At 34.8% G+C, this 13987-nt stretch overlaps 4 protein-coding genes and 2 long non-coding RNA genes across 9 annotated transcripts; 2 read left to right on the forward strand and 4 right to left on the reverse strand.

Moving 5' to 3' along the window:
- Positions 1-8: 8 nt before the first annotated feature.
- AT3G56760 (Protein kinase superfamily protein) lies at positions 9-3639 on the reverse strand. Its single transcript, NM_115535.3, has 11 exons — positions 2779-3639; positions 2105-2235; positions 1950-1991; positions 1755-1863; positions 1581-1659; positions 1203-1499; positions 988-1100; positions 797-904; positions 654-716; positions 398-565; positions 9-306 (listed from the first exon to the last, which is right to left on the reverse strand). Exons 1-11 carry the CDS (start codon positions 3262-3264, stop codon positions 169-171), a joined length of 1734 nt encoding a protein of 577 aa, NP_191235.1. The 5' UTR covers positions 3265-3639; the 3' UTR covers positions 9-168.
- Positions 3640-4776: 1137 nt separating this feature from the next.
- On the reverse strand, positions 4777-5017 carry AT3G08715. The gene has a single exon (NR_141476.1). It is a non-coding gene; the product is annotated as an other RNA (long non-coding RNA).
- Positions 5018-6625: 1608 nt separating this feature from the next.
- AT3G08725 lies at positions 6626-6860 on the forward strand. The gene has a single exon (NR_141477.1). It is a non-coding gene; the product is annotated as an other RNA (long non-coding RNA).
- A 1549-nt stretch (positions 6861-8409) lies between these two features.
- Positions 8410-10262, reverse strand: AT3G56770 (basic helix-loop-helix (bHLH) DNA-binding superfamily protein; the record flags this gene model as incomplete). 2 transcript variants are annotated; one of them, NM_115536.2, is made up of 2 exons in its annotated part: positions 8410-9174; positions 9899-10262. In NM_115536.2, the coding sequence occupies 2 exons, from the start codon at positions 10124-10126 to the stop codon at positions 8710-8712; spliced, it is 693 nt and encodes a 230-aa protein (NP_191236.1). In that variant the 3' UTR covers positions 8410-8709. The 2 variants fall into 2 exon arrangements, with proteins under 2 accessions (NP_191236.1, NP_001154681.1); NM_001161209.2 differs by lacking the exon at positions 8410-9174 and adding an exon at positions 9636-9833 and having other exon boundaries at positions 9921-10126.
- A 548-nt stretch (positions 10263-10810) lies between these two features.
- AT3G56780 (FBD, F-box and Leucine Rich Repeat domains containing protein) lies at positions 10811-12911 on the forward strand (the record flags this gene model as incomplete). Of its 3 annotated transcripts, none has more annotated exons than NM_001339815.1 (4): positions 10811-10984; positions 11116-12143; positions 12243-12365; positions 12482-12911. In NM_001339815.1, the coding sequence occupies 3 exons, from the start codon at positions 11121-11123 to the stop codon at positions 12782-12784; spliced, it is 1449 nt and encodes a 482-aa protein (NP_001326425.1). The 3 variants fall into 3 exon arrangements, with proteins under 3 accessions (NP_001326425.1, NP_001326424.1, NP_191237.1); NM_115537.1 differs by lacking the exon at positions 10811-10984 and having other exon boundaries at positions 11121-12143; positions 12482-12604; positions 12684-12710; NM_001339816.1 differs by lacking the exon at positions 12482-12911 and having other exon boundaries at positions 10837-10984; positions 12243-12439.
- A 373-nt stretch (positions 12912-13284) lies between these two features.
- AT3G56790 (RNA splicing factor-like protein) lies at positions 13285-13963 on the reverse strand (the record flags this gene model as incomplete). The annotated part of the gene is made up of 1 exon (NM_115538.2): positions 13285-13963. One exon carries the CDS (start codon positions 13961-13963, stop codon positions 13343-13345), a length of 621 nt encoding a protein of 206 aa, NP_191238.1. The 3' UTR covers positions 13285-13342.
- Positions 13964-13987: the final 24 nt, after the last annotated feature.

Here is a 13987-nt window from a genome sequence, read left to right on the forward strand (position 1 = left end):
ACCGAAGTGAAATCGGAACAATTCGGTTCATCTGGTAAAGTTTATTTTGTTCAAAAAATAAGATTCTTAGTTTGTAAAATAACTTGTTCAAATCTTTTTCAAAACAATTATGTTCACAAATTTTGCTCTCTTTTGTTTCTTTTTTCAAATCTTTAATCTAATTCTCTTCTACGCTTTCTGCAATGTACGAGAGGAGACGCCGTGTAAGAGTCTGACAAAACCCAAGAAACTTAGCTTCCCATCAGAATGTCTTATCCAATCTTGAAGAACAACATGAACAGGCACCGATGGACCTAGTCCGAGTTCCTGTCAACAACAAAACAACACATATGCACAAACGCATCAAGCGCCAACCAAAGACATCGGTGATATCACATCTCGAAGAGAAGTTTTATACCGTGGCAAGTTCTTCGATCATGATGACTCTGTTCCCATCCTTCTCATACAACTCATATGCACGGCGTGCATGTTGCTCCCAAGTCTCCATTGCTTCTAGCTGATATACACTTAAAGCTGAAGCGCAAAACTCTTCAAAGTCTAGTTTCTTATACTGAAGACAACTAATCTGCAACCCAAAATAAATTTTTATTACTATCTTCACCCACCAATGACCAAACATAGTGAATATATCACTTATGTCCTCATTGCCTTACCATGTGTACAAAATCCAAGACTCGTGAATCCTTTGTAGCTTCTGTGGAGCTCTTCAAGATTGCCTGCAATTTTTAATCACACCGTAAGAAACCAGAAAGATACAAGTATGAAGAAAAGAAAAGCGAATAAAATAGTAACTCACTGTTTTATAATTCTGCATCGAGATATATCCGTTTTTGCTTGGTCCTAACAGATTAAACTGCTCTTGCAAATAAGTCAGCTGCGGTACTGTTAAAGTTTTGGCAAGAGCCTGTAACCATGAAAATAACAGTTATTGACTTTTCATCTATTTGACCTGACTATCAATGGTAACTACTGAAGAATCCAACTCACCGCTAAAGCCGATTTTCTCAAAGAAGACGACATTATGTATACTTTTACGAGCTTGTAAATGATCATATCAGATGGTATCTTTAATTCATGTGAGCCAACCAGCCACGGATGGCCTGAAACAGAAGACAAATTATTGTTCACATATATGTTTAAAAGCAGAACAGTATGATAAATATTACTGCAATAGAAGCATCAAGTTGGTTATAAAGACTTACATAAAGCCTGTGCAGCAGTTAGTCTCTTACGGTAATCTTTATTTAACAAACGTTTCACAAAATCTACAGCGTCAGGTGAAAGAGATGGCCAAGGAGCTTCTTCGAAATTGGGTTCTGCTTTAAGAACAGCTCTAAAGATTCCAGATTCAGAACGGGCCCAAAAGGGCCGGCTACCACAGAGTAGTATATAAGCAATCACTCCAATACTCCACATATCTGCCTCAGTTCCATATGTACGGTGTAAAACTTCAGGGGCCACGTAATAAGCACTTCCTACAATGTCATTCAACCTCTCATCTGCAGAAAGTGTAGAAACAGTCAATTTTCCATATACCATTGCGATAAGCTTTAACAGGAGAATCCTTAAAAACTTCTTACCTGGCCTGACATAGTCGGAGAGACCAAAATCAATGGCTTTCAAAGGGGAAGACTCATCCTTTGTGGTGAAGAGAAAATTCTGTAAGTGAAATAAAAAAGAAACAGAGAGAAAGATTTGTTAAGAATGAGAGAACGAGCTGGAAACCAAAACAAAATGGTTAAGGATCTATTAACCTCAGGTTTGAGGTCACGGTGAACCACGCCTTGAAGATGACAGTAGGCTACTACACTAAGAATCTGAATCATTACTTTTTTAGCATCTACTTCTGAGTATTTGCCTCCCCTGGTTAGTCAAAACAAAGAAAACTCAACCAGTCAAAGCACGATACAACAAAGATAAGACAGAATCATGTATGATGTAGGAGTTACCTTTGAAGTATTTTGTCCAAGAGTTCACCGCCTTGGCATAACCTGATCACAACAGAAAAAGAAACTTATTAACTACTTTGATCTCAATCAGTTAATTGAAAGATGATTCTGCGAAAGCATGGAAATGAGAAATCTATGAAGCAACTTTTACTTACTCCATGACAATGTAAACATTTTCATCATCTTCGAAGGCGTCATAGAACTGGACTAGGTTCTTGTGACCAGTTAAAGCCCGCAATATCTTCACTTCTCTTCTAACATCCTCAATTGCAATTGCCGTAGTCATCTACCGAAAATAGCATCCACGATATTAGAAAAGACAAACGGTTAAATCAAGAAGAGACAATTGGTTTATCAACATCACTCAAGAAACTCTATTCTGACAACGTACTCAGTCTCATACGTTCAAAATCCAACCAACAGATAACAATTGACAGAATAAGACTTCTATAGTGGATAAATGCAGACAACTTAATCATCTAGCAATCTACTATCCAATGATGGTTGATAAAGCTTCTCAGTAGCTCACAGATCTTACCAATACGAACAATGTAAACCATGAGACTAGCTAATGAGCTGATACCACACAGCTTAACTTGACATAATTCAAACACCAACCAAGCAAATTGTTTCTGACAACACTCCAGGAAAAAAATGTATCAAACAAAGTTCCTAAACAAAATGCACGAGTCAAAGTTCCAGCTAAGCCTAAGCCTAAGCCTATGAACTACACATGGCAAATGACAAGTGGAACCTAAGGCATGATCACATATCATAATAGCTTCAAAGGAATCAACAGATCATAGAGAGATTGACAGTCATTACGAACCTTGGATTTGGGAATAACTTTGACAGCCACATCTTGACCTTTCAAGCTACCTTTTTTCCCCTTAGCAGAGCAAGTATAACCAAAATGCCCTCGACCCACCTCACCGTCAATCTCGTAGTGTGAAGCAAACTGCTTAGAGAAACCAAATTTCTTGTCCAAGCCAACCTCACATTCACTACCTTCAGGGATCGAAGCTTCATTGGGCTTAACAGAACCGTGACGACGCGCGAGGAGAGCTCGTATATGCTTAGCTGGTGATGGAGGTGGGAAAGGTCGCTTAAAGATACGAAGTGGCGTGGAGCTCACGCTGGAGGATGACACAGCAGGTGAGGTTTTGAAGAGACTAGGTAAAGGGCTTGGACTATAAAACGGAAAGCCTGAAGATTTCGCCTTCTGAGATGAATTCTTAGGTGTCTCTTCGATTTCATTGGAGATTGGGAGATTCTTCGATTGTTGTTCGATAGGTTTCCCATGACACAGCCCCATCAATGGAGATCAAATTGAGCGTAAAGAGAGAAACTTTATGGTTTCACACAACAACACAATGTCGAATTTAGATTCAATTTCCACTATGGACAAACTTCCCGGGAAAGAAACGAAATTTCTCCCGGGAAAAGAGAGGAGACGCAAAACCCAGAAGAAGAAAACAGAGAAAAGGTAAAGCAATTCGACTTTCTAACAAATGGGAATGCGAGATCAAAGAAGATTAACCGAGACCTAAATCAGTAAGAGTGAAAGAGAAGATAGATATGGGAAGAAGAAGAAGAAAAAAAGAAGCAAAATTTTCAGTTCCAATGAGAAGAAAAGGTAAAAGAAAAGGAACAAAAGCAAAGGCGCTAAGAATAAAGGTAGTGAGAGAGAAGGGTAAAAAAGTAAAAGATGCTTAGCACCATGAAAAAAAAAGGGCATCAAAGAAAGAGAATCAAAAGAAAGAAGTTTCTTTTTTGTTTTTCTTTCTTCAAAATAATTTTAATTTTGTTAAAATGGGATCAATGTGTAAGTTTAGTAGCTAAGAAAAAGTCATATTCCTCAATTTTCTTTTCCCATTCGTTGATGAATAATAATGGAAGTGGGGTTTTGCTAAGTTTTGGAACATACCTTAACCAAACCAGCCTGTCTTCATTCTACACATAACCCAAAGTTTCTTTCATTCCCAAATTTTTATTAATATTCTTATGGTTTTTGTAATCTTAAATCCTTTCACCCATATCATGAACATGATGAAATATTAGTAAAATATGAAGTTGGTGTGGAATTTGTTATTGCATATGTTATGTGAAGAACATGGCAAGGTGTGCTTGTGTAAAACACAAGTATTGGAACTTCGCTTGTTTGTTGGGCTCCAAACTTTGACTAACTTTTACGATCTTTGATATATATTTGTGTTTTGCCCCTTCTTCTCTTACTTTATTGATTAAGTATCCATCTCATTCTATCGTTTTATTTTTGTCAAATTATGCATAGGATAATCTTACATATATATAGGCTTTATGTTTGTCAAATTATGCATAGAGATTATAGATTGACATCTTTTTGTTTGTATATGGAATGATTTTTGTGTAATAATTTAGATTTATCTTTATTAGATTGAGTTGATCATTACTAAAATAATACTAAAGTAGAGTAGATAAGCTGTAGTTTTGTTTTACTAGTAATAAAATATAGGGTCACAATGATTTCTTCCATTATTAAACCATATAGTACTTTATAACCTTGTCCCGTAAATGCAGTGTCTATGTATTTGCTTGTAGAAAATTAATTAGTTTAAGTTCATTTTTCTTTTCTGAAGAAAGTTTGTATGTTCAAACATTTGTACTTGTATTTCTATATGTTTTATAAATGTAAACGGTGCTAGCTGTAGACCTCACGCAAACTTAACTTTGGTTGGAAATTTGAAGTATATCAACTAATGAGTATTTAACTAAACAAACGTAGTTATCATTGAATTGACTTAAAATAAACATAATTTGGTGTGGAGAATAAAAGATCCGAGAAAACACGAAAAGAAGAGGGCTAGAAGCACATGCATGTTGGATATAATATTCCTCTTGCTTCTCCGACTATGACTTTGATCAATCATTGAATGTTTTTCCCCGCCAAATTAAGTTCATTGATTACACAAGCTTTTAAATAAAGTCTATATTATTACTTATCAAGGTTATTATGTTGATAACAAATTACATTGTCAATTTTGAAAAATGTGATGTTGGCATTTGTCCCCCAAATGTAATATCAATAGCGACATTGAATTTTCTTGATCGTGAAGAAAACTCACTCTTTGGTCTTTGCCTCGCATACCACTACAGAAGCATAATCAGACGAATAATACTTATTAATTATTATACTATATGATTGGATCTTCGATTCATATTCCTTTTTTTCTCTTTTCTGTTTTTGCCAATTATTGTGTTATACAATTTGTATAATATTGTACAGTAAAACGGAATAATGTTTTAAGAGATTCTTGCAAAAGATTCTTCCCTTTTTTCTTCTATAAACTATAACAAATATTCCTTGACGACAAGAAAAACTACATATCTCACTCTAATCATCATATGTTAATATCAATATTCTTAACGCATGAATTATAAAAAGACTATAGGTAAAATGATCGTAACAAAAAAAAATGATCGCAACATTCGAAGTTCGAACACTTCCAGAGACCAGAGCGTCAATTTGTTGCGCAATAGAAAACGTGAATTTGTACTTCTTTGTAAATCTAAATAATTTCTACCAAAGCATTGAATTTTCCATTTTTCTTTCATAAAGGTATAAAAAATAATTTCAATCATGTGATTAGTAAAGATTTGATTTTCTTTTGGTAGTTTGTAGATACAAAATTTTGGGAGATTATAGCATACTGCTAATTGTACCCTTATATTGTTATTTAATCAAATATAAAATCTTTTGACAAAAACCGTGAATAATGATTTCATAGATGAAAAACTAAAATTGGTGTGGAAAGTTGGAAACTTAGGAGAATAAAGCACACAAATATTAATGTTGTTGGCCAGTAAAAACAAGGAAAGTTTCTCAAAAAAAAAAAAAATATTTTAATTAAAATAGATACATTAATTATTATTTAATAATTGAACTAATAGTATGATGACACTTGTCCAAATTGGATGAGAATAATTACTCAAAGTTTCTCGGAAGAGAAACTCAACTCTCCTTCTCTCCTACTTTTTCTCTCTTTTTTCATACTTTTTTTTTTAATTATTATTTTTTTGGTTGGGTATCTCATTGAGATACTTCCAATGGAGATGCTCTTACATTGGGTAGCAAACAAATCCAAAAGCAATGAATGAAATGGGAGAAAAGTAGGAAAAGCAAAGAATTCTTATTCCTTGATTCCCTCATCTCCTCCACTTCTTTATAAGTCTGTAGATTCGTAAAGAGTCTAAATTATAAAAGCTACATTTTTTTTTTGGATAAGTAGATGATTGCATACGCACTGAATTCCTAACTATATGTGGAAATTTTCCAAGAGGAACTATGGTTGGGTCAGTTTTTTGTTTTTGTTTTAGACAATTGTTATTGGGTCTCAGTTTCTGAATGTGAATCAGTTCTTAGCCTGGCCCAATACAATACTTACTAGTGGATATCGTTTCGTCTTTCACCTTGTTACTGGACCTTCAGCCGAAGACTTGTCGCTTTCTTCCACTGTCATAAGTAAAGGTCAAATTATTTCTATTTCTAATGTCATTTATACAAATATATGTAGAACATTATCTGTTTTTTCTTATTAGATACTACTCGAGCTAAATCAAATTGGGCTAAACCCATTTAACTCAAGACGCAGCTAACCTAGCTAACAGTCTTAACACTACTGCTCACATTAAAGAGTGATTGCTCTTCCTTTTTGTCAACATTTTAGTGTGTTGTTAGTGATTGCTCTGCTGTAAATCCATATTCCAGAAGAATATACAAATTCAAATTGTACTTTGTTACTATAGCTTATTTTCAAAATGGAACTTTAATTATTCAGTTTTTGTGAAAAGCTAAATTTATGTTTTCTTTTTGGTCGAGAGGTTGAGTATCGAGGAGACACCAACTCCATCTACACCATCACGCTTACTAGACATACTTTCTCGATTTATATTTTTGCTTTACTCTTTTTTATTTCTTCAAGCTCAATATGTTATACTCTCTAGTATAGTCTCCCAAACTGCAAAAGCCTACACATTTCACGTCAGAGTTTGGAGAAGTTTTAAAATGTCCAACCCCTTAAATGGTCAATAATGACAACAATTCAAGAATTATATAACATAAAAGTCTGTAGTTAATTGCTCATATTTTTCATATATACTAACCTTAGCCATCTCTCGACCATTTATCATGTTTCAGCACCAATCAAAGCTTTACTTAGACCACATCTTCTATTTTCTCTCCAAACAGTGGAGCGATGTGAATTTATCAATTTAAAATACAACAGCTATAAATCCATTTATAGCTAGTTGAAGAATGTGAATTCGTGCCTTACTTGGTGAAAGAGTAAAGAATTAAATCATAAATAATAATCCTTAAAGGGTATTCAAATGTAAAATAAAAGAAAAAGGAACTTCAAAATCATCCGATGTCAGCACAGGAAAGTGAAGGCACTGTGGTATCGAGATAAATAAATTAATCAAACATGCATAAGTTAAGAAATTCACCCATACATCACAATGAGTCTACTTTATATATTAAGAAATTAATTCATCCCCACAATCCATATTATAGAGTAGAGAAAAATAGAAATGCTTTTTGTCTCATCGAAGAATGGCCCCATCAATTCTATCCTTTTCTCGTTTCTATTTTTTCACGCCTTTACCCTGCCTCTTCATTGTTTGTTTACTCTTTTTTCTAATCAAATAGTAATGTTTAGGGATACAATTTAGTACTCATAATATTTTAGCTTTGCAAATTTTATGAAACTGCAAATAGTTTTTAATCTTAAAAAACATTCTGTCTTGTGGTACTGTTTCTTGTGTTACACCTTCTCGCAAATACGGTAAAAGTATTACCTCATTCTCAAGCACTAATCCGTCCTCCACATTTACTAATAACAAATAGTATATTTATTTACATTAACAGAAATAGGTTTTCACATTTGACGAAAAGATTCTCCAGTTTCGTCATACCTACTCTGTTGTGAATCTGTGCTTGCTTTTTCCATGTGCTCCAAAAAACCTAGAAGTCTAGTATACTAAATAAATTTGATTTTTTCTTAATATATTATATACAATATGATCGATTCATACGAAGGAAAAAAGGTGGTCAAACATATATAGATAAATACAGTAAATATAACATTGGTTAAAAATTTCTTCAAGGAAGACATAAAAACAAATGAAGGTACAAAAATATTCAGAAAGATACGAACAAAAGGCAGAACTCTTTAGGGGACAAGATAACATGAGGTAGCTTTGAAACTCTAACACTTCTCCATATATTCTTTCATTAAGATTCTACAAACAGCTTCTCTTGACTGTCCTGCATCGTACGTTCACTTTATATACACCATTTCATGATGCTTTTAAGTTCTAAAATACATATACTGTTTTGAAAGTCTTGTTTCGCTGCAAGTACTTTACCCAATCACATCTCTTTGTTAGATTCTTCTGTCTGTACAAATATTCCCACAATCTAATAATCTTCGTCATCACCCTATACTTTACGTACCCCTAAAATTTGATTTAACTTGTACAAAATTATAGTTTCCTTTTCTTTTTTTGTATTTTCTTCTAAAAGAATCGGAAAAGAACACACAAATTCCTACTTACAAGTTACAACACATGTTTACACCCATTACTCAAACTTATAACTAAACCCATATAAAGTCTTCTTTTTTTTTGAGAAAAAAAACAAAAGATTTGTGGTAATTATACTCACGTTAATTAATTATATAATAAAGTTAAACCCTAAATAATTGCTCAAGTCATATCGAGATCAGACCATTATGATGTGATCCAGCGCACGACGTCGTTTTAACCTTTCTTCCCCACCACCACCACCATGTCCCACCATCACCGACTTGCTTGACCGTTCGAGTAAAGACTTGAGTGCGTTCTGTAGAAAATTCACCGACTGGACGCCGTGATGCTCTTTGTCAGCGGCCACAACGAGAACGTTTCTTGTTCGACCACCGACTGTTGTCATGTCGGCAAAGAGAGTTTCCATCTGAAGAGATTTGAGTGTCTCCATGAGATCTTTCAAGAGCTCTGGCCGGTCCTCGCAGCAAAACGATACCTTAAAGATTATCCGTCGATCGTCGCCTCTGGAACAGTCCTCAATGTTGAGTACACTGATTTCGTCAGTCTCCGACGGTATTGTTTCGTCGGTGATTTCTAGGGTTTGTTGTTTTAGTTCTTTGACTCGTTGAACCACTTTTGCTAGTAGTGTGGATTTGTCTGTCTGTGTAAAGAAAATTAAAACAAATAAAGGAAACAAGGAAAGAGAAAAGGTCAGATCATTAGAATTTGTCTTGATTCGAGAAATTTTGTCTTCATGTTTCAATTGTTTTCAAATGAGAAAAAAAAAAGCTCGATAACTTTCCCGACAAAGTGATTATCAGCTTCAGAGAAAAAAAGGGGCTTGTAAGCTTTTTATATCTCCTCAATTTTCTAGATATTCCCAGTACTTGCAGCTTTTTTATTATTCGAAAACATTACATTTGACTGATGTTAGTTTTAAAATGGTTCATTTTCTATAAGTGATATACTTCCAATATTCCACCTTTCTCACCAATAAATAAAATCTTAGCTAGACACTAGACTGTAGTAACGTATATCACACAAGCAAGATTAATCTGATTAAGACAAAAAAATTGTCATTTGGATATAAAGATTTAATTAAAAACACAAAATTCTGGTGAGATAACATCAAAACTTTAATCCTCATTTCATAAATCTTTTCCTAATTAAATTATATGCATGTTTAGACGAGTACTGAAGAATATGTAACTTTAGAAGTTAATTTCATATCTTAAATAACCCAAAAGAATTAATAGTTTCATCATGCTTAATCTTCCATTTTTATCTTCTATGCTTTTTATAATTTTCCGGTTCAAGTCTCTATCTAAGTTTCATTATAAGTTTAGAGTAGAGTAGTGAGATAGTAAAGTAAAAGATTTGTGTACCTTGGAGTTACAAGAGAGTAACTTGCGGAGCTTGTTGAGATGGGAATTGATTCTTGCTCTTCTCTTTCGCTCAGCCTCTTTATGGTTCCTCAGAGAAGCAAGAGCTTTGTCTTCATAAACCGTGGCAAAAGGGTCAGACGACGACGTCACGGTGGTGGAAGTAGACGAGGCACATAATCCTCCGGTGAGGAAGGCATAAAATATTTGATCTGAAACCTCTGGCTGCATTTTTTTGTTGCTGTTGTTTGCTTCTCCGCCGCCTCCCTTTTTGTTGGGTTTGGAGCTTTCTTTCGGTGGGTTCTGTCCTAAAAGAATATGACTATACTATAATTTATACGAAAATAAGCTTAGAGTGAGAGGAGATGTATGTACATACATATTTTTTTTTGTCGTCGTATGTACATAGATATATACTTAGGTGTTTGTAGAAATATTTTAAAAAAAAAAATTTGAAAAAAGGTTTCATTATTTTTCCGCAACCGAACGATTGCAATTGTATGTTTCATAACATTTTTAATAGCTCTAGATAACAAAAAAAATTGGGTAGTGAAGGGTGGCAACTGGCAAGGTATTCCAATTTTTGTTTACAAAGTTATCTTAACATAAAAAAGAAATATTTTACAAAAGCAAAAACTTAGAAGAAATTTTTTACTATATATCTTTTACCAAATAATATCATATCAAACTTTAATAAAAAATTTGTTAGTATATCTACACAACACATCAACAACTTCTATGTTTCTTCTTCTTTAAAAGGGGATTTATTGAAAGCACAATTTTGATATTTCTCATTTGCATTTTTATGTAATGGATTTTTTATCCTTTTCTATTGAAAAGAAGGAAATTAATTGGCTTTAAGACTCTGTTTTCTACTTGGCCCATATAAACACACCGAGGGATATGATTGAACCAAGAAATTGAACCAGAACATTAATCAGATCGGTTTAAGTTCATACTAACTGGTTATCTTCTTCTTTGTGGGGAAGTCGAAGGGTTTGTGAGATCTCATAACTCCGGTGAATCCTCTTCGTCCAGACTCCAGACTCCAGACTCCAGATCTTCAGAATCTACCTCGCACGAAATCTCGTAAGTATTAGTTGGAAATTATATTTATTAGTTATTGGAGAAACTTGATAAGCAATAAAGAGTTTTGACCTAAACAAGTTATTTGTAATTAGGGTTTTAAACATAGTCTAATGTTTTTTCGACCTAAACAGAGACAATGACAAAGAAGGTTTGTTCATGTATCAACGAGTTGCCCGACGATTTGATCTTGAAGATTTTGTCATTCGTTTCTACTAAACATGTTGTAGTGACAAGTCTTTTGTCAAAAAAATGGAAATCTCTTTGGACAAGGGTGCCTATACTCAAGTACGATGTTCGGGATCACACTAGATTTGAACGATTTCTCGACAAGTCTCTGTTCTCACACCAATCTCATGTTCTAGAAAGCCTTCATGTCGAATTAAGTGTGACCCTGTGGAATAAAGACATTGGACCATGGATTAGAACCGCGCTTCATCATCATCATTGCCACCTCCGTGAGCTAGAGATAGATGCTTGTATTGTCCATACCGTATTACCTCCTGAATTGTTTACCTGCAAAACACTTGTTGTCTTGAAACTCAAAGGTATAGTGATCGATGTGGAAGCTCCTCTTACAACGGTCTCTCTCCCATCCCTAAAAACTCTGCACATTGACCACTCGAGTTTATTCGACTTTGGATCCCTTCAAATGCTTTTATCCAATTGCAATTTTATTACTGACCTAATGGTCATAAGAGAATCTCGTTTCTTTTTTGCTGAGTACGACGTTTCTTGGTGTAAAACACTTATGGCCTTGAAACTCGAAGGCTTGAAGGATGTGATAAGCATTTCTTCTTCTTCCGCGGTATGTCTCCCACTCCTCAAAACTCTCCATGTTGCCCGCATGGAGGACTTTAACAATGATTCCTTTTGTCGGCTTTTATCCAATTGCCCTGTTCTCTCCGACCTAACACTGGAAGAAAAAACCAGTGATGTTTTGTTGAATTTGGATATCGACATGCCTTACTTACAAAGATTGTCGATTATCACAAGAGTCGATGCAGATTCCAAGCATATTTTTAGTTTGATGAAAAACTACACTCGAAAGCTTGCGATTATCGCACCTTCTTTCAAGTACTTCAGCATTCAAGAGTTGGCATATGCAAGCCGTTACCGGTATATTGTACGGGTTAGGCTCGGAGTTCCATCAAAATTAGAGGTAACTTTTTTCATTCCATGTCGTTTCTTTCTCGTGTTATATCTTGTTGGAACCATCACATAAATGAAATATCGTGTTTTTTTTTTCTTTTTTTTCTAGGATGCAAGTACCTTCAGTCGAATCGTGCATCTGGAGCTGAGCATATGTAGTGAAAGATCTGTGGAAATGCTTGTAGATTTGCTCCTATGTTTCACTAAATTGGTGGTCCTCAAGCTTGAACATGTATTCAGTTTTCTCCCTTTTTTCCTTTACCATTGTAATTTATACTAGTGTTTAATATTCGACCTCAATGATCTTATTATTAATAGCAGTTTTACCATTTTTTCTCGTGATCGCAGGTTTACTTACTAACCCCGTTGGGTCGTTGGGAACCGCCAAGTTTGGTTCCCGAATGTTTGTTGTCCAGTCTTGAAGCTCTAGAGTGGAAAGGGTACACAGGGAGATACGGAGATAAGGATCTGGTGAGTTATCTCCTGAACCATGCGCTTTGTTTGAAAACGGCAAAAATCTTCTATAAGACATATCCATGTGAAGTGGAAGCGAAGCAACAGATTGAAGAGGACTTAGCTTCGATGCCAAGAGGTTCAAAGTCATGTGAAGTTCTTTTGAATGAAATTATAAGAAACAAAGCAAATTGTTAAATGATTGCTAATATTTGGAAGAAACTCGCGGACATCTTATGATTTGATGCTTCACTAAATTCAATGTTTCATTAAAATTTCTACTGAGGTGTTTCACATTCTCTTGTGTTTAGGTTTTTATTGGCCTTCTGTTTCGTTGATCATTTGAAGCTATTCAATGAGCCCCGTTAGGAAATCAATTTAACGTAAACTGACTGCCATTGATAGGACCTAATTTGCATTTAAAAAAACAATGACACTAGAGACCTTTAATAGAAAACCACGAACTAGACCAAGTTACAAATTACAAGAGCAAGACAACAGAAATAACAAGGCTTTTGAAAATATTCAGACGCAAAATAGATCATAAAGGGATATAACATTCGTTTCTTAAACAACCAGAAAACATACCTCGAGTCCCACACAAAAAAAAAATTAGAACATAACACAAGAATTTATATGTAAGAGATGCAAACCAAGTTTAGAGCCATTGTTTGGTTCCAAAACAGCATCACTTAGCCATCATGACCTTAACAAACTCTTCATAGTTAATCTGTTAAATGAGAAGAAGGAAACTCTTCATAAGAAGAAGTCTTGGGTTGCTAATTCAGACGCAAGAACCTTCATTAGGTTGCTCAATTTCACCTTTGATTTTTGTGGTTCAAACAACGCTTGTCTAATCATCTTCTGTTTCTCCTTTTCTTTTGCCACACGCCTTAGAGTTTGCAGTTTCTTCTCTTCCTTCTTTGTCAATTTAAAAGGTTGGGGAGGTTTAAGAATATTCTGAAAAACATCTTTCTTGTGTTTGTTGTTGTTAACCATCAATGTACTAAGATTAATCACATGCCCATACTCATCTATTTCTCTTCCAAGTACATCTACACGCAGAAAAAAGCCCTTGGTCTGTTTATGTGCAACAGCCGTATCTATTGCCAGCTCCTGAAATCGTTTAACAGCTTCAAGGATTTGACTAGAAGTAGTGTCCGATGCAATAGAACAAGTATACGGCCTTTTCTCAAACCTAGCTACATCTTCAAACCTAGAACTCTTGTTTGTCGTCCTAGCCGCCCCATTCTCTTCCTCTGATCTATCTTTCCTCTTACTTCCTTCGTGAGACCTCTCATGATGATGCTTAGTCCTATCTCTCTCATCACGATCGTCACGGATGCTCCTGGAATATCTCTGCTTCTTGTTATCCATGATGAGACAAATTTAGGGGAAGTA

The sequence above is a fragment of the Arabidopsis thaliana genome, chromosome 3 (assembly GCF_000001735.4).
Source record: "Arabidopsis thaliana chromosome 3, partial sequence".
Lineage (NCBI taxonomy): Eukaryota > Viridiplantae > Streptophyta > Magnoliopsida > Brassicales > Brassicaceae > Arabidopsis > Arabidopsis thaliana.

Bases quoted from the DNA above. Each gene is read 5' to 3' on its own strand.
- AT3G56760 (NM_115535.3), bottom strand. From the start codon at position 3,264: ATGGGGCTGTGTCATGGGAAACCTATCGAACAACAATCGAAGAATCTC. The intron at 2,236-2,778 runs GTTCGTAATGAC...TATTTTCGGTAG, and splicing joins AAGTTATTCCCAAATCCAAG to ATGACTACGGCAATTGCAAT. The intron at 307-397 runs GTATAAAACTTC...TGTTGTTGACAG, and splicing joins TGATCGAAGAACTTGCCACG to GAACTCGGACTAGGTCCATC.